Source organism: Coregonus lavaretus (assembly GCF_964263955.1).
Source record: "Coregonus lavaretus genome assembly, contig: HAP1_SCAFFOLD_650, whole genome shotgun sequence".
Classification (NCBI taxonomy): Eukaryota; Metazoa; Chordata; class Actinopteri; order Salmoniformes; family Salmonidae; genus Coregonus; species Coregonus lavaretus.
Window position 1 is genome coordinate 33,826 of NW_028164660.1, and position 22,056 is coordinate 55,881.

At 44.0% G+C, this 22,056-nt stretch overlaps 1 protein-coding gene across 1 annotated transcript in view; it reads right to left on the reverse strand.

Annotated features, from left to right (window-relative positions):
• Positions 1-12,067: 12,067 nt before the first annotated feature.
• Positions 12,068-22,056, reverse strand: part of LOC311116801 (calcium/calmodulin-dependent protein kinase kinase 1-like) — a gene marked incomplete at its 3' end in the record, with an annotated part of 86,912 nt that continues 76,923 nt past the window's right edge. The window contains exons 15-16 of the mRNA XM_084191839.1: positions 13,979-14,026; positions 12,068-12,143 (exon numbers count right to left, since the gene is read on the reverse strand). Coding sequence (XP_084047965.1) covers positions 12,068-12,143; positions 13,979-14,026 — 124 coding nt within the window. The remainder of the gene's footprint in view (positions 12,144-13,978; positions 14,027-22,056) is intronic.

A 22,056-nucleotide genomic window follows, 5' to 3' on the forward strand; every position in this document is an offset into this window, starting at 1 on the left:
TTTTCCATTCATCCCCCTCCCTAATGCGCACCAGATTGTACGCGCTCCTGAGATCCAACTTTGTGAAGAACCGCGCTCCGCGTAATGACTCCGTCATAGTCGCAATCAGAGGAAGAGGGTAACTGTACTTAACCGTGATCTGATTGAGACTACGGTAATCAATACACGGGCGCAAACCCCCGTCCTTCTTCTTCACAAAGAAGAAACTCGAGGAAACCGGGGAAGTGGAGGACCGGATGTATCCCTGTGCCAAGGACTCGGCTATGTAAGTCTCCATAGCCGCTGTCTCTTCTTGAGACAGGGGATACACACGGCTCCGCGGAAGTGCCGCTCCTGTTTGGAGATCTATCGCACAATCCCCCTGTCTATGAGGTGGTAGCCGTGTTGCCCTAGTTTTGCTGAACACGAGTGCTAAATCCTCATATTCAGGGGGAATGCGCATTGCGGGCACTTGGTTCGGACTCTCCACCGAGGTCGCCCCTAAGGAAACACCTAGACATTTCCCTACACACTGGGCAGACCACTCCATAAGAGCCCTCTGTTGCCACGCAATGGTAGGATCATGGGCGCTTAACATTTACATTTACGTCATTTAGCAGACGCTCTTATCCAGAGCGACTTACAAATTGGTGCATTCACCCTATAGCCAGTGGGATAACCACTTTACAATATAGGAAAGGAACTTATCAAGGCGTCAAGCTCATTGATGAACTCTCCAAGGGAACCTGGAGGGCGATAGATGACAAGGATATTAAGCTTAAATGGGCTAGTGACTGTGACAGCATGGAATTCAAATGAGGAGATAGACAGATGGGTTAGGGGAAAAATTGAGAATGTCTACTTGGGAGAGATGAGGATTCCAGTGCCACCACCCCTCTGACCAGATGCTCTCGGGGTATGCGAGAACACATGGTCAGACGAGGAGAGAGCAGTAGGAGTAGCAGTGTTTTCAGTGGTAATCCATGTTTCCGTCAGCGCCAGGAAGTCGAGGGACTGGAGGTTAGCATAGGCTGGGATGAAGTCAGCTTTGTTGGCAGCAGAACGGCAGTTCCAGAGGCTGCCTGAGACCTGGAACTCCAGGTGTGGGGTGCGTGCAGGGACCACCAGGTTAGAGAGGCAGCAGCCACGCGGTGTGAGGCGTTTGTGTAGCCTGTGCGGAGAGGAGAGAACAGGGATAGGCAGAGGCATAGTTGACAGGCTGTAGCAAATGGCTACAATAATGCAGAGGAGATCGGAATGAAATGAACTAAACATCTGGGAAAGGAGAGAGTAGGGCCTCCCTCACCAAAACTTCCACCTCAGAAACTATAATTGTTTCACTGAACCACCCGAATAAAAACTCTCCCAACTTCCACTTTAGAAATTAGAATTGTTGTGAACTACAGCGGTTCAATGTTTCAAGGAATAGACTCAACTTACTTTTTTCAGCTAGCTAACTATGACACCATAGCTAACTAGCATGCTAGCATCCAATAACACACAGTTTAGCACCAATACTTGGTTACAACAAACTACCAATAGTGTGTTAACACACTAAACAGATAATTTGTGTCCGTGTCTAGTTCCTTTCATAACGCAGCAATAATTAAACGTTGGCTAGCTAGCACAAATATATTGTATTTAGCTGCTACAGTACAGTTAGCTGGTCATGTTGGCTAGCCAGCAATGGCTACTGTGTTGACTTTGTTTGAAAAACGGCTAGCTAGCTAGCTTCGTGCTACACCCGGCACCGCCGAATACAATGCTAACCTACAATAACTACCCACAACAGCCCACGATGCCTAACTATGACGCCATAGCTAACTAGCATGCTAGCATCCAATAACACACAGTTTAGCACCAATACTTGGTTACAACAAACTACCAATAGTGTGTTAACACACTAAACAGATAATTTGTGTCCGTGTCTAGTTCCTTTCATAACGCAGCAATAATTAAACGTTGGCTAGCTAGCACAAATATATTGTATTTAGCTGCTACAGTACAGTTAGCTGGTCGTGTTGGCTAGCTAGCAATGGCTACTGTGTTGACTTTGTTTGAAAAACGGCTAGCTAGCTGGCTTCGTGCTACACCCGGGACCGCCGATTACAATGCTAACCTACAATAACTACCCACAACAGCCCACGATGCCTAACTATGACGCCATAGCTAACTAGCATGCTAGCATCCAATAACACACAGTTTAGCACCAATACTTGGTTACAACAAACTACCAATAGTGTGTTAACACACTAAACAGATAATTCGTGTCCGTGTCTAGTTCCTTTCATAACGCAGCAATAATTAAACGTTGGCTAGCTAGCACAAATATATTGTATTTAGCTGCTACAGTACAGTTAGCTGGTCGTGTACAATGCTAACCTACAATAACTACCCACAACAGCCCACGATGCCTACCTGCAATACCTAACTACAATCTAAATACATAATTAAGCCTTACTCGACAAAGCCCAAGCTATGTATAAAGCCAAACTTACCCGACGCCAGCTGACATTTGTCTTCTGCAATCAGTAGGTGTAACTAAGTACAGTAGCTACTAACTACCTAACGTTGATGCCTCAGATAATGAGGTTAGAAAAACAGCTGAATGGTAGGTAGCTAGCTGGCTTAATTACAGGTACTCTTAAGCGTGAAATAACATTGGAAACAACTATCCACCGTTGCTAAACGTTACCAGTAGCTACCCGCTAGCTAGCTAGCCTCGTGCTTCGCCGGGCTCTGCCGTATACAATACTTACCTACAATAATTACCTACAGAAACCTACAATAACTACCTAAATAACTACCTAAATAAACTACCTACAATACCTAACTACAACTACCTACCTACAATCTAAATACATGGTTTAAGCTTTACTCAACACCATATAAGAAGCCAAGCTTACCTCCTGCTAGAGAAAACACAACCTCTCCCGACCACATGGCTCAGAGCTCCCCAGCACCACGGGATACGCAGGAGAGTCGATCAGATAAAACTGAATGATCTCCTCATGACCCCCCTGCGTCGTCATCTTAAGTGGTGCTGTGACTTCTCTGATCAACCCCGACCCCAGCGGCCGGCTGTCTAGGGCATGAACAGGAAAAGGGACTTCTACCGGCCGAAGGGGAATTCCTAGCCTATAACAAAATTCACGATCAACAAAATTCCCAGCTGCGCCTGAATCTACTAGCGCCTTATGCTGGGAATGAGGTGCCACCTGTGGAAATCTCACAGGTATACTCATGTGACCAACAGAGAGCTCTGGGTAAGTGGGGCGCCTACTCACCTGAAATGACTCCCCGGTGCGTGACCTGTTGTCCCCTCTACCAGGAGACCCCCCCCAGCACCTAGCCGCAGTGTGTCCTCCACGGCCACAGTTGGTGCAGGGGACAGCCCCCCTCGGGTTCTCTCTCCTCCTCTCCCTAGCGCCAGCACCCCCGAGCTCCATGGGAATCGGCTCGGAGGTGCTGGAGGGTGGAATGGACGACCCCCACTCGGGACGTCCGCGGGTAGCCAGCAGGGTGTCGAGACGGATGGAAATGTCCACCAACTGGTCGAAGGATAGGTTGGTGTCCCTGCAGGCCAGCTCACGACGAACGTCCTCTCGTAGGCTACACCGGTAATGGTCGATGAGGGCCCTCTCATTCCACCCCGCATCCGCCGCTAGAGTCCGGAACTCCAGGGCGAACTCCTGTGCACTCCTCTTCCCCTGTCGGAGGTGGAACAGACGCTCCCTCGCCGCCTTCCCCTCAGGTGGATGATCGAACACAGCCCTGAAGCGGCGGGAGAACTCCGCGTAGATGATGGTAGTGGCGTCTATTCCCCTCCATTCGGCGTTGGCCCACTCCAAAGCCTTGCCGGATAGACAGGAGATGAGGGCGGAGACGCTCTCGTATCCCGAGGGCACCGGGTGTATGGTGGCCAGGTATAGTTCCACCTGCAGGAGGAACCCCTGACACCCGGCTGCAGAACCATCATATGCCCTCGGGAGCGAGAGCCGAATGCCACTGGGTTCCGGTGCTGGGAGAGGAGGACTGGCCGATGGTGATGGTAAGGTGTGCGAAGGCGTGGGCACCTCTCCCGTAACCAACCGGCGTAGAGTGTTGGACACCTCGTTCATGGCGGCCCCAAGTTGCCGGATCATGGTGTCTTGGTCGCTGATCCGACCCTCCAGCGACTTGGGTGCCGCCGCTGCTCCTGCTGACTCCATAATGGTGTGTTGTTCTGTCAAGGGCTGATGTAAGTGTGGTGTGGAAGTCAGGCGCAGGACACCGAAGCTTAGTCCAACAAAGTTTACTAGTTAACCACTAGGCAAAAATACAATGAACGGCCTCAAAAACACACAGAGGCGAGCGATTACGCAAACTGTGCGTAAACTCCAAAACAACAAACAGAGCAAACACGCAGCACTAACTGACATGCAAAAAACAACACACAACCTAACCAATACAAAACAGGCAACTTATAGAACACATAATCAGACACAAACGGACACAGGTGCAATAGACAGACAAAAGCAATCAAACATAGAAACATTCAACGGTGGCAGCTAGTACTCCGGGGACGACGAACGCCGAAGCCTGCCCGAACAAGGAGGAGGAGCAGCCTCGGCAGAATCCGTGACAGTATGCCGCCAGGAAATTAGAGGCATTATCAAGTGCTTGTCAAATTGTGAATGAGAGACTGATGAAGTGTGTAAAGCTTGCGCAAAAAACAAAGCAGAGCTCATGCCTTTCAAGCAACTTTTTTCAAATCATCATTAGAGTCGCATCAAGCAGCCTTACAATGTATTAAAAATCTAAACATATAGCCCAACATTTGTAGAACAACATAAGTTACACTCAAAATTAAGCATATCTGAGTACCTATTTATTTGTTAACCGCTCAACAATAGCTGCATGTGCGCACTCCCTCAAATCATTTGGAGAAAATATCCTTTCTATTTTATTCAGCTTTGTTCAATTGTATTCTTCATACTATAAAATAATATAAAATAATGCCATGGAATTCTAACCAAATCTTGTCTGCTAAATTAACTAGTGTAGCCCACAGCCAGGACAACTCAGAGTATGCTATTCTGTTCTTCTGAAACAGACTACATTTTCTTCATATAATGTTTCTTTAGACCTGTCTAAAATAAATAATGGTTTTATTGTGAAGGTGTAGGCTATATTACATGTATTTATTAGACTTTTTTAAATGTAGATGTTCCAAAGGTCTGCATCAGTAGTTTGTAGGCTATGTGGGGAAGCCAGGTGATGCTAAATGTGTTTATGTTAATTAACGGTCAATTACCGTGAGACCGACAGTTATTTGCTTGACAATCACCAGCTGACAAAATGTTGTGACCGCCACAGTCCTAGTTGTAATCTCATTGATCGTCTCAACCAAATATTACCCAATTATCCACGTTGAAATTACATGGTGTATGCCCAGTGGGAGTGGACTGATGAAAATAATATCAAAAGATAGTTTTTTAGTGGATTATTCCTTAACTACAGTAATCCCTGATCTGAAATGACTGGTAGAAGGTATGTAATAGAACCATTGCTTGCATATTTACCGTCAATATTTTACTTCAAGGAAGGGAAGGAGGACGGAAGGATGCATTTTGAAAGTATTCAAACATGGACCAGAAGAAACACATCAGTTAACCACATGAGCATGTGAAAGTATTTGTGGGGAGTCTATTCATAGGAGTTCAAAACATTTCACATCTGACACAGTTATTTCCTGATGTGCACACTCTAATCTACGCCACCTGTGACGTAGGCCTATTGAACCGTCCACCGGGCGAAATGGCCTGTTTTTAACCAGTCCCATTTGAACATGGCCATGTTTTCTGTTCCTCTCCTACAGGAGTGATCCTACAAAGGGCAGACTCATGACTCCTGGGCTCCAGACTGCAGTAACAGGTGGCTCCGGCTCCAACTCTGCAGAACACAGACTCCAGGCTGTACAGACATGCAGAGGACACTTGGACAGGAAAATACATTCTCAAACGACATTCTCCTCTCTTCAGCTCAATGATTCAACTGCTAATTATTTATGCCTTCAAATCTTGGCAACAGACCTCAAACGATGCCCTCTGTTTAGGAAATAAACCGAGATAAATACAGAACATTATTCTTTCAGAGACAGAAGCAGCCACCCTCCTTTGTTCGTCTCATAATAAGAATAAGACTACCCCAACCCTAAAAGCACTGTTCTCTCAACGTTGCAGAATTAGCACTGTGTATTAGTATAGTGTTGCTTCATTACCTCAAAGCACCATGCATTCATAGCACATTTTTAGCAGCCCTTCTACTTTATGGGAGCACCACCCATTTCCAACTCGATATGACCGTTATAACACATTTATAACAGCCCTCTACTTTATGGTTGCGCCACCCATTTCCAACCTCTTCCATCAGCACAGCACAGCGCCCACAATGTTGTCTTCAAGAGACAACACTAGAATGACTACTGGTGGGGTACTCCACTTTGAAAGACACAGAAATAATTATGTATTTTAGGTTAAATCTTTTTATTAATAATTTGCGATTGCCACGTGAATTCAATAAACCATGTTATGAGTTTAGGTTTTACTCTTGCATACCCTTTTACAGCTTACTTACAAAAATACATGATTCAAAAATGATTCAAATAATTTTTATTGTCTGTTATTATGTTAGGTGTACAAAAAGCATGCAAAAATAGCTTCTTTATATATTTGGTACATATTTACATTGTAACAGCTACATTTAGTACAGGTGTGCCATGCTTTTTGTTTGTTTGTGGGACTTGACGAACCTTGACAAGTACATTCAAGCCCCATTTATACCTGGTTCTAACATGCATCCTTCGTCCTGATCTTGTCCATTTACACTTATAAGATCTGATGAAAATCCGTTCACAATGCGTCTTTAAATAGTCTACACCTGTCTGAAAATGTAGACACCATAACAATGTGGACAAGATCAGGACACATAATGCAGATTATAGGTATAAACAGGGCTTCAGAGAAATGCAGAACAGTACAGACATCTATCAACACAGCGAACAGGCACCTTTAACACAGAGACCAGACAGTCACATATGATACACAGCAGCGATGCAAAAACCATGTCTTAACATTATGTACACTCTCACTGGCCTGTTTCATCTGTTGAAGAGGATTCCCTCTTTACCCCTGGTTGAAGGAATTATTGATCATATTAATCAGCATAAAATTGTCTATCACCCAGCTCAACTCCCAAGACAATGTAATGTACCTGGAATAATAGACAGAATCAGAACACAACACTAAAGTCATCGAATGACAACAATATTGCACAGACATGCACCTTAGACACTGATAAAAAGTCTTGCAAGTGCAGTGCTCCAGACAGACGTACAAAAGAAACGTTGTTTCGCTTTAGCTTGTGCATCATCGTGGACTTGAACATGGCAAACAGCTGATTCACAACAGGTGCCATCTTTGTTCCGATCCTAAAAGCCCTTCAGTTAGAAGAAGTTAACCCACAGACTGACCGGTGACTAAGACAAACCCTTAAAAGCTCCATCAAATAACAACCACGTCCAGCGCAACATGAACATAGCGTTCACCCCACAGGTAGCAGGAAAAAAAGTTAAGGTAACTATAAAAAGCCATAACAGAAAACAAAGCAAGCTCTTCATTTGGTTGATTGAAACTCTGTACTTGAAATTGCATGTACCGGTAATAGAGATGGTACAAAATATATATACCCTTCATGTATATGCTTCCCTCTCCTTTCGGTCCTCAGTACCTAATTTCAATGGAGTGTTTTGCACAATAGAATTGCATCAAATCGGAAGAGATAGAGAGTGAGAGGGATAAATGGAAATCACTCTACTGGGCCATTCTCTGCCACATGGGGATTGTGTGGTTGTGAAAAGATAGTTGTTGTTGTTTGTGGTGTTCCTAATCACCATATTGTAATTGTCCCTGGGAGAGCTGTGGAAGTGATTGCTGTGCTCTGACAACAGTACAAAGTGCCTGGGCTGGCAGAGAGAGAGGGAGGGAAACAGAGAGAGGTGGAGGGATAGAGAGGAAGGGAGAGAGAGAAGGAGAGAGTGGTGTGGAAGAAGGGAGAGGGTAAGAGAAAGGGGAAGGGAGGAAAGGCAGATAGACAGGGAGGGAGGGGTGAGAAAAGGAGAGAGAGAGAGTCACCTCTTTAGCTGTTTGTCACAACCAAACAAAGAAACACACCATGACAGCTATTAAAGTTCTGAAAGCTCCCTCTCATTACATCACAGTCTAACTGGAGATTATCAATCACACACACTTACACATGCACACACACTTCTAGGGGGGTCCGGGGGCATATTTGAAGGGAAAATACATCCAAAACTTTCCTGATAATTTGGTCAATACAGTGGCTTGCGAAAGTATTCACCCCCCTTGGCATTTTTCCTATTTTGTTGCCTTACAACCTGGAATTAAGATTTTTGGGGGGTTTGTATCATTTGATTTACACATCATGCCTACCACTTTGAAGATTCAACATATTTTTTATTGTGAAAAAAAAGAAATAAGACAAACAACAGAACTTGAGCGTGCTTAACTATTCAGGTCAATACTTTGTACAGCCACCTTTTGCAGCAATTACAGCTGCAAGTCTCTTGGGGTATGTCTCTATAAGCTTGGCACATCTAGCCACTGGGATTTCTGCCCATTCTTCAAGGCAAAACTGCTCCAGCTCCTGTTGGATGGGTTCCGCTGGTGTACAGCAATCTTTAAGTCATACCACAGATTCTCAATTGGATTGAGGTCTGGGCTTTGACTAGGCCTTTCCAAGACATTTAAATGTTTCCCCTTAAACCACTTGAGTGTTGCTTTAGCAGTATGCTTAGGGTCATTGTCCTGCTGGAAGGTGAACCTCTGTCCCAGTCTCAAATCTCTGGAAAACTGAAACAGGTTTCCCTCAAGAATTTCCCTATATTTAGCGCCATCCATCATTCCTTCAATTCTGACAAGTTTCCCAGTCCCTGCCGATGAAAACATCCCCACAGCATGATGCTGCCACCACCATGCTTCACTGTGGCGATGGTGTTCTCGGGGTGATGAGAGGTGTTGGGTTTGCGCCAGACATAGCGTTTTCCTTGAAGGCCAAAAAGCTAAATTTTTGTCTCATCTGACCAGAGTACCTTCTTCCATATGTTTGGGGAGTCTCCCACTTGCCTTTTGGCGAACACCAAACGTGTTTGCTTATTTTTTTCTGTAAGCAATGGCTTTTTTCTGGCCACTCTTCTGTAAAGCCCAGCTCTGTGGAGTGTACGGCTTAAAGTGGTCCTATGGACAGATACTCCAATCTCCGCAGTGGAGCTTTGCAGCTCCTTCAGGGTTATCTTTGGTCTCTTTGTTGCCTCTCTGATTAACGCCCTCCTTGCCTTGTATGTGAGTTTTGGTGGGTGGCCCTCTCTTGGCAGGTTTATTGTGGTGCCATATTCTTTAAAAATTTTTATAATGGATTTAATGGTGCTCCGTGGGATGTTCAAAGTTTCTGATTTTTTTTATAACCCAACCCTGATCTGTACTTCTCCACAACTTTGTCCTTGACCTGTTTGGAGAGCTCCTTGGTCTTCATGGTGCCGCTTGCTTGGTGGTGCCCCTTGCTTAGTGGTGTTGCAGACTCTGGGGCCTTTCAGAACAGGTGTATATATACTGAGATCATGTGACAGATCATGTGACACTTAGATTGCACACAGGTGGACTTTATTTTAACTAATTATGTGACTTCTGAAGGTAATTGGTTGCACCAGATCTTATTTAGGGGCTTCATAGCAAAGGGGGTGAATACATATGCACACACCACTTTTCAGTTATTTATTATTTTGAATTTTTTGAAACAAGTTATTTTTTTTCATTTAACTTCACCAATTTGGACTATTTTGTGTATGTCCATTACATGAAATCCAGATAAAAATCCATTTAAATTACAGGTTGTAATGCAACAAAATAGGAAAAACGCCAAGGGGGATGAATACTTTTGCAAGGCACTGTATATCCCAACCACAACTGAAATACCAATAATTTCTGTATTACTTTAAACTGTTGGTCTAACTCTAACACTTCATAAAGTCACCACCAAACTCCTACTTTAACTACATTTAAATGTCATAACCAATTATTCAATTTGTGTAGCCTTCACACCGCTTAGATGAACTGAATGAACTGCTACTATTGTTACATAAATGTTATGAGAATAACACAATTATTCAAATGTAGTTAATAAATTGGCATTTTACTAATCAAGAAACATTATATACAAACACCATTACCTGGTTTCACTTCCATATTGAAATCGAGAAGAAAAAATGTATAAAGGACAAATAAACAAGCTTACTGCTGTCCAATTTTTATTGAAGTTTTTCTCAAATTGAAATAAAACATTTAGTTGGTTCTGGAAGTATTCTAAGGGTGATTAATAGGTTGCATAAAGATGTTTAGTGCTCCCCCTTCCACAATTGTGGGCTTGAAATGTGTTTTAAGGAGGATAGGTTGCTGGTCAGAGTCTGGGAGACAGGGGAGAGAAACAGGCTTGCTTCATCCTACTGCCTGAGATTCAGAGAAACAGCCCTTCTCTAATTCTGTACCCTAATAGAAACATTAGAGGACGAAGGGGAGACGATTAGAGCAACAGAGAGAAAGAGACGAGTCCTCACACACCATACCAGACCACATCACCCCCACCCTCAAACTCCGCTGGCTCCCAGTTCAACACAGGATCATCTTCAAACTGCTCACATACCTTACTGACCTCCTGCACCCCTACACTCCCACCTGTTCACTGCGCTCTTCTGACACTGGCCTCCTCACCATCCCTCGCACCAGGCTCCGCTCCATGGGAGACAATGCTTTTAGCAGTGCAGCCCCCCAACTCTGGAACTCCCTCCCTCTCCATGTCAGAACCTCACAATTCATACACACTAAAGACACACCTCTTCACATTCTCTGTTGTCTTAGAGATCCCTCATTAGTTCACTTCCCTAGTTAGTGTCATCCTGTTTAGTTTTTTCCCTGGTTAGTCTGTCCTTATGTTTGGTGTACTTTTATATACTTAATTATTTTAATGTATGATTTTATTGCTTTTAATCCTGCTGATTATCTTGTGTATGTAAAGTGAATTTGGGTGTCTTGTAAAGCGCTGAAAATAAATTATATTATTATTATTATTACCTAAGAGGAGTGTGTGGAAGGGTTATGTTGACAGCTTAGCATGTACGGGTGAGATAGACAACAACATTGACATTACACTGACTCACACATTTATGATCTATGTACAACACTGCAGCGTTAAAGGGGCAATCCACTGTTGAAACAATAACAAAGCGTACTCACCGCCTCTGTTTTGGTAAAAAGCTGAAGGATGGGCCTGGGGAAATGTAACCACTCGGACATTAATAGACTGGATGCAAGGACTGACCATTCAATATATCAAAATTATAGTGTTAAGCATATTTTGAGGCTATGCAGTGTGTGTTTACATGTACAATATTTACAAACATTGGCATAAAACAAGCTGATATTTTGGTTCTGATGGGGTACGACAGTTGAACTAAGCTTATGAGGCATTTATAAGTTATATTCTTCAAGAATCATAGGTATCTATCATTAATTTATAAGTCCAAAAATGTATGTAGCATCTGCAGATTGCCGCTTTAAACTATTGATTGTGATAGGAGGAGGTTAAAAGCCATGTGTGTATGTCTTGTTTCAAACAGTAAGGGGTGTAATAACATCAATTGCATGCTCCAGTCTCTTGGTCATGGTGGCTTTTAGGACACCAATGTTGTCCATGACTGTGAATGGTGCCTAGAGAGTCTCTGAACAGCGATAACGTTCACCATGCATTGTGTAGGTAAAGTGACGGCGAAACACGACAGACAAAAAGTCCTCTTCTCCTCAGGGGTGAGGAAGGGCATATCGTTTTTAAAGAGGAGGCCGTGCTTGAGTTGAACCACTTCTCACAAGTAAAAGCACCGTTTCATTCCAGAAGCACTGAGGGTAGAAGTGTAAGATGGTGGTTAAGAGGGCTGTGTAGAGCTCGGCTGACCGTAGGAGAGGAGGAGGAGGAGCGGGACTCAGGAGGAGAAGGGTTCATCTTCATGCAGGTCTTCAAGCTCCCCCTCCCTACTTCCCTCTCCACTGCTGCCCTTCCTGAAAGAAGACAGATATAGGGGAAGAGCGAGAGAGAGAGAGAGAGAGAGAGAGAGAGAGAGAGAGAGAGAGAGAGAGAGAGAGAGAGAGAGAGAGAGAGAGAGAGAGAGAGAGAGAGAGAGAGAGAGAGAGAGAGAGAGAGAGAGAGAGAGAGAGAGAGAGAGAGAGAGAGAGAGAGAGAGAGAGAGACCGTAAAAATAAAAATAAAGTGTTGTTGTTGCCTTCTTGAACATGTGAACTTTCATGTGCCTTAATAACAAACTGGTATGTGATCTGTAAATATGAATACAAATGTACAATTACAAGCCTAGTTTATCCCAAAAGAAAAAATACTATAGTATACTATGGTTAAATACTATAGTATTTACTATAGTGTTTATGCGGACTTTACTGTAGTATTTACTGTAGTGTTGCGGACAAGACTGTAGTATACTGTAGTATTTACAGTTTACTAAAGCATAAATACTGTAGTAAAAATAAACGTTTGGATATACTATAGTAATTACTGTAGTGTTTTTGCACTGTATTATACTCTAGTATTTAATGTAGTGTTTAAAAAAAAAAGCTTTGACATAGCAGTGGGGGCTTCGTCTTTGAGGAAATCTACTGGACAAAATACTCCAAGAGAACATTTTCCATAACCTGTAGGTAGGTAGGTAGGTAGGTAGGTAGGACTGAAGTCTGCATTCACTTACTGTAAGACGCTCTGGATAAGAGTGTCTGCTAAAATGACTAAAATGTCAAATGTAAATGTAAGTCTGAACGGATAGTTCAGAGCTCTTTTCTATAACCTGTAGGGAACACAATATATCCACAAATTGGGATATGGGTAGGGGAATGGGCAGGGTGTATGCAAATTAAATACTGTAGTATATACTATAGTAATTACTGTAGTGTTTTTGCAGTCTGTCGTATACTGTAGTATTTACTATAGTATTGCACAGTATCCTACACATTTCTATTGTAAGTACTACACATGATCGAGGTGTGTAGTATAGTATTCTACAGTATACTAGTTTACTACAGAATTCTATAGTAAGTACTGTAGTATTCTATAGTAAACTGTAGTATTTTTTCATGTGGGTAGCCAAGAAGAAAGCACTTAGCTATAGGGAGAAAGACAGGATTGTTCCTGGCTTGCCTTGATTGGCTGAGATAACAGATAATAATGGTGCTCATGAACTTGTTTAGCTAGCTAAACAAAGGAGACAAAAAAGACCCATTCATAAAGAGACCCGTTCACATGTGAAATATTAATGAGATGGGTGGGGCTAAGGCTTAAGAGGGCGTGAATGATGCTGAATGGGTGTACACAAAGGAGAGCTCTCCAGCATGTGTAAAAACCTCTACAAAAACTTTCTCAAAAGTGGGTAAACAAGTATATCAACTTTCATAGCAACATTACTTTCCCATTACTTTCTCCAATTGCAGTGTATGATATGCCATTTTGAAGCTATGAGTCTATACTTTTATAAACTGTAAAGACCAGTTTTTGTCAAAAATTACAATAAGCCTAGGATCTTGTAACAAGTCACATATTTAGTCTCTATCATACACGTGGCGAGAAACAGGAGCCAACTAATGTCATCGCATTGAGGAAGGCAAGAAACACCATCTTCAATGACAACACACAGCAATGGTGACAACAACACATGTGATGTGTAACACAGGGAGATGGCAGTTGGAGCCTTTTGAGTCACAGTTGGATTGACAGTTGGGGAAAACATTTGCCCCGCCTTTCTCATGAAGGAACACCAATGGATAAGGACAACAGGATGGGGGTGATTAGGAGTTCTGACAGACAGCGTGCCAGAACAATGACCACACAACTTTACCTTAGAGAGGGGTGGAGTTTTAAAGAGTGGCGGAATGGCCACGCATCCCTGCAGCAAATAGAGCGGGGGAGAAAACGGACACAGGGTCAGAGGTCAGAGGGCAGAGCCTGAGGTCAGGAGAGGTCGTCAGAGGGTGACGGAGAGCTATGAGCCTTCTTCCACCACTACACTCATCCGGGAGTCAGTTGCTCCTCGACACTGATCAGGTCAGCTTTGAGGTTTTTCCCTAATGGTTAGGATTAGGGTTTGTGGAGGGTAAGCTGATCCTAGATCTGTGCCTGAAAGCGTCCATCTGTTATGCAGTGTCAGTTAGCCTAGATTAGTGTGTAAGGTTTGTAGAGACGGGGTGGCTGGGTCATGTCCTCAGCAGGGGGCAGTGGTGTTGTCCTTCCAAGTTGATGGGCAGGGTTAAAATCAAATCAAATTGTATTGGTCGCAAACACATATTTAGCAGTTGTTATTGCAGGTGTAGCGAAATGCTTGTTTTCCTAGCTCCAACAGTGCAGTAATATCTAACAATACACAACAATACACACGATCTAAAAGTAAAATAATGGAATTAAGAAATATTAGGACGAGCAATGTCGGTTGAGTAACCGAGTGGTAGCCGGCTAGTGACAGTGACTAAGTTCAGGGCAGGGTACTGGGTGGAGGCTGGCTAGTGATGGCTATTTAACAGTCTGATGGCCTTGAGATAGAAGCTGTTTTTCAGTCTCTCGGTCCCAGCTTTGATGCACCTGTACTGACCTCGCCTTCTGGATGATAGCGGGGTGAACAGGCCGTGGCTCGGGTGGCTGACGTCCTTGATGATCTTCTTGGCCTTCCTGTGACACCGGGTGCTATAGATGTCCTAGAGGGCAGGCAGTGTGCCACCAGTGATTAAATATTTTAGGTGGCAGGGACAGCCGCCCGCAGTGTGAAAAGACAGGGGGCTTTTCTGTGAGGACTGTGGGATCACGGCACGCGTGTCACCTGACTGTCTAAGGGGAGTGCTGATGGGCGAGGGAGCGGCCGCACTGTGATCCCCTGGCTCTTCGCCCAGTGCCTCAGGCCCCACGTGACTTGCTTGGGGTCCATCCTTTGTCATGCGACCCTTACGACCATCAGGGTTCTGAGTAGGTACTGGCTCAGCAACCCGAAGTTCAACCCTGTTACGACGGTACAGTGATCCATTCACTTCGACCAAGTAGGAGCGTGGTGCAACTTTCTGCACACAGGATCCGAGTCTCCAGAGGCCCGTCCGGTCCCCTGGTAGTGGCTTCATCCACACCGCTTCACCCACCACACTGATTTGTCGTAGATGAACTTGGACACCTGTCCTCTGTGACGAAGCTTCTCCAGCACGTCTGTCACCACACAGGGCTCAGGAGAATGTTGGCTACTGGCAGAGCTGCTTTTAAGCGCCGTGCCATGAGGCGCTTGGCCGGGCTGCTATTCATGCCTTCCTTGGTGTATTGCGCCACTGCAGGACCGCTTTCCAGGCATCCTTCACCTCTCGAAGAGCTTTTTTTGCAGAGGTTCTTCGTGATTTTGATTGCCGACTCTGCCTTCTCCTTAGCTTTTGGGAAGGCAGAGTCGGCAGGGTGACGTGGCGATGAGGTGACATGCTCGAATTCCAATTCTGCAGCACATTTCCGGAACTCAAAACAGGAGAATTGGGGCTGGCTATAGTGGGCAAATTGCGCCTTGCAACGTTTGATCGTTGTCTCCGGTCGGGGAGGACGTCAATCTCCCAAAAGTCTGAGTAATGATCGAGTACCAGAAGAAAATCTTTGCCACTGTGCTGGAAGAGATCTAGACTTGCTATCTGCCAGGGGCGCGTCGGTAGCTCGTGGGACATCATTGCCACTCTCTATTGCTCAATGGCATATTCATTGCAGATTGTGCATTTACTGACATAGTCTTTTATTTCACTCTGCATTCTTGGCCAATACAGTGTGTCACGTGCTTGTCTGTAACAGGCATCAGTTCCAATGTGACTTGAGTGAACGCGCGCCAACATCTCATGGTGCAGGGACCGGGGAATAACGTCTCTCTGACCCTTGAATATCACTCCATTTTGAACAGTGAGCTCCTCTTTGACTGGCCAATATTCTCTGATGGCTAGAACAGGTTCTTCCTTGCAGTTGGGCCAGCCCATCAGAATCACAGACCTCAATGCCTGGAGGTGCTCATCCCTGTCTGTGTGCTGTCTGATTTGTACAAGGCTCTGGTCAGTAACATTGGAGGTAGTCAGCCTGGTTGATGTGTTCAACATCCACTTGCTCTGTTTGTAAGCTGCACACTGCGTGTTGTTCATGTATGGAGTGTGTGTGCCTGATGTAGTAGCCCTGCTGAGTGTGTCACTCACATACATCTCCAACCCTGGTTTATACACCACCTTGAGGTTGTAGCTTTGTAGAGCCAGTAGCATGCTCTGCAGGTGTTTCGGGGCCTTCAGGAGAGGTAGGTGACGAATCCGAAGAAGCGCTGCAGTGCCTTCACGTCAGATGAAGGGGGCATGTCCAAGACAGCCTTCACTTTCTCAGGATCCGCCTTCAATCTGGTGGAGGACAATATGTGCCCGAGAAAGCGGACCTCTGGGACTTTGAACTGAACCTTTTTTATGCTTAGCCTTAGCTTGACCTGTCTGCATCTGTCCTCCTCATCACTGTCCCCACAGCCCACTACGAGGATGTCATGTGCTATGGGTTCCACGCCACTGAGTCCCACCAGCAGCTCGTGCTGTTTCCGCTGATACACCTCTGGAACCACGGAGAGACCCCATATGGGAGCTTCAACTACCTCTTTCTGCCCCAGGTTGTCTAAAAGGTGGTCAGGTAGCTGCTGGGCTCGTCAAGCTTGCACTGCAGGAAGGCATCGCAGTGCCTGGTTGAGGTGTTTAGGATCAATGCATATCCGTAGCTTGTCTGGTTTATTGACGATAGCCATATTACTTACCTAGTCTGTAGGCTCGGTGACGGATGTGATGTGGCCATCTTCTGTGTATTTGTCAAGCTGAGCCATCGCAGCTGCTTTCATAGTCACTGGTACATTGCTGGGTGCACACTGGACAGGCTGGATTGCTGCGTCCAACTCAAAGTGGACTTCGCCGGGAACTGACTCGACCGGTGAGTTGAAGACACCATGGTATTTGCTTAGGAGTGTCTCTTTGCTCAGGGGCCCAGCCTGAGTTAAGGTCTGCTGGGATGGTGAAGATAATAAGCCTGAGACCCTCGCATGTGGACCCTGACAGTAATGGCTGTTGACTAGCCTCAACTATTTAAACTTAAGGATGTGTTTCTGGCCACGCACAACATACTGTCACAAACAGACCTAAAGAGGTCATCAACTGGCCTGAATACAGCTTCAGCTTGGTGCTACTCTATGTGAGTTTGTCTCTGGGCGCGAGCCTCCTTTTGACTTTAAGGCTCATAACGTTACATGTGACCCTCAAATCTAGCTGGCATTGCTGTGGTTTATTATTAAATTGTTGAATAGACCTTAGCACGGGTACTTCCTGTTAAAATGTCTGCCTATAGGAAGGGAAGAGCAGAATGGAGTCGTGATCTGATTTGCCGAAGGGAGGGCTGGGGAGGACCTTGTAGCCATCCCTTTTGTATTAAGCTATGTTACATTTTATTCTTCATACTATAAAATAAAATAAAATAATGCCATGGAATTCTAAGCAAACCCTGTCTGCTAAATGAACTAGTGTAGCCCACAGCCATATGGCATTGCCAGATCAGGGCCTAACATAAGGACAACTCAGAGTATGCTATTCTGTTCTTCTGAAATAGACTACATTTTCTTCATATCATGTTTCTTTAGACCTGTCTAAAATAAATAATGTGTATATTCCTCCTCAAGCCGATACCACGATGGCTCTCAAGGAACTACACTGCACTTTGTGCAAACTGGAAACCGCATATCTTGAGTAGGGCTGTGACGGTCATTAACTTTTGTTAGCCGGTGATTGTCAAGCAAATCACTGCCGGTCTCACAGTAATTGACCATTAATTAACATAAACACGTTTAGCATCTCCTGGCTTCCACGCATAGCCTACAAGCCACTGATGCAGACCTTTGGAACATCTACATTTAAAAAAGTATAATAAATGAATTTAATGTAGCCTACACCATCACAATAAATCCAAAGTGAATTGCTTTGCCACATATTTACAGTATTACTTTAGTGCCTTGTTGCAAACAGGATGCATGTTTTGGAATATTTTTATTCTGTACAGGCTTCCTTCTTTTCACTCTGTCAATTATGTTAGTATTGTGGAGTAACTACAATGCTGTTGATCCATCCTCAGTTTTGTCCTATCGCAGCCATTCAACTCTGCAACTGTTTTAAAGTCACCATTGGCCTCATGGTGAAATCCCTGAGCGGTTTCCTTACTCTCCTGCAACTGAGTTAGGAAGGAAACCTGTATCTTTATGGTGACTGTGTATATTGATACACCATCCAAAGTGTAACTTCACCATGCTCAAAGGCAATGTTCCCTCTAATTTTTCTCGGCATTGAGCAAATTTCAGGTCTGCTGAGCGCAAACTTGAACTTTGTGAAAATTCTGTACAACTTCCAGCGAGCGCGTTTACTGTGAACACTTTAAGTTACAGTTTTAACAATGGCTAAGTAGGCTACTGTGGCTATTTGATCATAATGTAGGCCTATCAGAGTGTCCTACCATCAAAAAAAGTGGAGAAAATGCATCCCATAACATTTTAACATGGAAATAGCTATTCTGTCATTCAGCCTACAGTAGCAGCCAATGTGTGGTGTTCAATATAGGCCTACATTCCATGACTTTTGAAAAAAACATGCAGGGCTTGATATTAACCTGTTTATCCACTTGTCCTTCAGACAAGGAGGAGACTGAAAATGGTGTTGTGCTGTTTGATGCAAGAAACCACTTTACAAAATTAAATGTATTATTATTCCCATACCATTATTTCAGACAATTAAATTATGCTACCCTCTGCCTATTGGCTACTTAGCTTATTCAAGCATGTCTCAAAATACAACACTGCCCCTTTAAGACATAAAATCTCCATGGGCTGAATAAGGAGGGGGTCGCAGTTCCGGCACGATCCACTAGGTGTCCTCCTCCTTTTGTAAGATGGAAAACCTTAGGCACCTTCACACTCACAGTCTGGACTAATCATGATCCTTTTGGTGTCACCTGTGTCTACCTGTTCACCTATATGTTTATGCCCTCACTTCCCTGTGTTCCCTTGCTCAGTTATCTCTGCTAGTTTCTCTATGCTCAGCAGTACTAATCAGTGTCTGATCTGAGAAGTATGTACAGGTACTCGAGAAGTGTTCTCCCTGTTTCTTTATTATTTCAGTTGTAGTTTTGGCTGTCAGCCTCCACCTTTCTGTTATCGTGTTAAGTCCGTTGTTTTGTCTCCTGGCTTCGGGACCACCAGTAAAGATCCTTGTTTCACCATCTCTGCCTACTGTCTATCCTGCGCTGCACCTGGGTCACACCTCACACCAACCCTTACAGGGCTGATACAGTATTTATTTTGCAGGAGGCTACTGCGCGCAGCTTAACGGGAACATTGCTCAAAGGGATATTTAATGTCTGCTTTTGTAATTTTTTACCTGTCTACCAATAGGTGCCCTTTTTTGCGAGGCACTTGAAAACCTCCCTGGTCTTTGTGGTTGAATCTGTGTTTGAAATTCACTGCTCGACTGAGGGACCTTACAGATAATTGTATGTGTGGGGTACAGAGATGAGGTTAAAATAAATTCAAAACTTAATTCCACTTTGACATTGAGGTATTGTGTGTAGGCCAGTGACAAAAAAGTATACATTTAATCCATTTTAAATTCAGTCTGTAACACAACAAAACGTGGAATAAGTCAAGGGGTGTGAATACTATCTGAAAATGGGTCGGACCGCTTATGTCGCTGATGCCTGGAACTGCCCATGATGTCTCTGCTCAAGCCTAGATGTCAGCATAAAGCTGAGTGACTCACTCATTTGTGGCTTTGGATCAAAATAAGTAAGTACCAACGTTCTTTCTGATTGTCTTTAATAAAGAAATGATTTGACTATGTTAATCTGCTCATGTTGTGTGTGTGTGTTTTCAATTTTTTTGTGACATTGTGGTTACAATGAAGAATGTAAAGGAAATAAATACTATTCATTTAAGTCATTTAGCAGACGCTCTTATCCAGAGCAACTTACAGTTAGTGAGTGCATACATTTTCATACTGGCCCCCCGTGGGAATCGAACCCACAACCCTGGCGTTGCAAACACCATGCTCTACCAACTGAGCTACACGGGACTATTCATAATGAATAAGCAGATAAGTGTTGCTAGCTGTCATTTTTCCTTATTTTTTTGTAAGATATATATTTTTACAATACAAAACATACACATACAAATGACAACATCACACAAACATCAACTACATCACACCTGCTCAGTCCCACATGCTCACACCGCCCATCTCCAGCATCACTCTCCACCACATGGCCTCAAACTACACCATTTTGTTTCTCTTTGTCGCCCACACATTTTCAACATATAGATAAAGCATTTCATCTTTCCATTGTGTTAACGACGGAGGATTGTTTGATTTTGTACGTTTTTTCAAGATGATTGACGAGAAAAGTATCATCCAACCTATTGGGTATCTCACTGCACCCTCAAATGCTATGTCTTGAAATATGCAGACAGATGGATTAAAAGTAAATACAGCCAACTTTCTAACTCTGCCCATAACTTTTGGACTTTATAACATTCCCAGAAGGCATGGATTATTAAAACCTAATGAAAAATGAACCTGGTAATCTAATTTCATTTACTGCGGGCCTAAGACCTAGCCTCTTATGAGTTCTGAGAGCCGATCCGTTACCCAACAAAATAACATCCATTTATTTAGCCTAATAGTAGGCTATTATTCCTATTTTCCTGCATTAATTAATTTGTCTGCATGTCTATTCAACATTTGGCTAAAAAGAAACAATGCCATGAATAAAGAACGATATATTTTTATTTTCACAATGCAATGCAGCACATTGACAACTCAAATCGCTTTGAAAGACCCTTCTAATATTAGGCAACAAATAAAGCTATTAAAACAATAACTTAAAAAACAGTCCATTCATCACTCGGATTTCTTCAAATTGCTGTTCAGGAAAAGGATATCATCCGCCGTGCCTGGTCGCAGGCTCGCAGCTATCTTCTCTCTGACACCACAAATCCATCTGTAGGTGACACTTTATCCTTTAGAACCACTCAACTACCAGGTGAAGAGTAGGCTCTTTGCTTGCCTCCAAGTCGAGTGTGGCCTCTGAAGCGATAGAGGAAATCAACAAGATCCACAAGTATTCTTTCACAAAAGCTGGCCTTATGTTATCTGCGGTTTTGAGCTGGGAACTGTCCATCTCCATGGTGAATAGCACCCTCTCCACGAGCACCCACTCTTTGTTTATGAAATGGGCTGTAAGGCACAAGTATCCTATTTTTCAAAAATCGTCAGTCCACATGTCAAGTGTAATTGCGCCATTTTATTTACCCAAGTTCTCTCTCAACTCCGGGACCACCCTCCAGCTGATTTTTTTACCCAATGTGTCACGGATTCTGCCGAGGCTGCTCCTCCTCCTTGCTCGGGCAGGCTTCGGCGTTCTTCGTCCCCGGAGTACTAGCTACTGCCGATCGATGTTTTCGGTGTTTGTCTTGTGTTGTCTAGTTTATACACCTGTTGCTTATTTTGTGTTGATTGTGTAACATATAAGTTCCTTGTTTTACGTTTGGCCTTTGTGTGTTATTGTCATTTTGTCTCGTTGATGTTCGACATATCTATTTCGCCTTTTTACGCACAGAGTGTGTTTCTCCTCCAGTGTTGTGGATACTTTTGTTTGTGCGTTTTGCATTAAGTAAAGTAGTCATCCTGATTCTCTATGTCCTGCGCCTGACTTCACTGCCGCGTACACATCACCCCTTTGACAGAATAACACACCACCATGGAGTCAGCAGGACCAGCGGGGGTAACGGAGTCTCTGGAGGATCGTGTCAGCAGCCAGGACGCCATGATCCGTAGACTTGGCACCGCCATGCAGGATGTGATGGACACG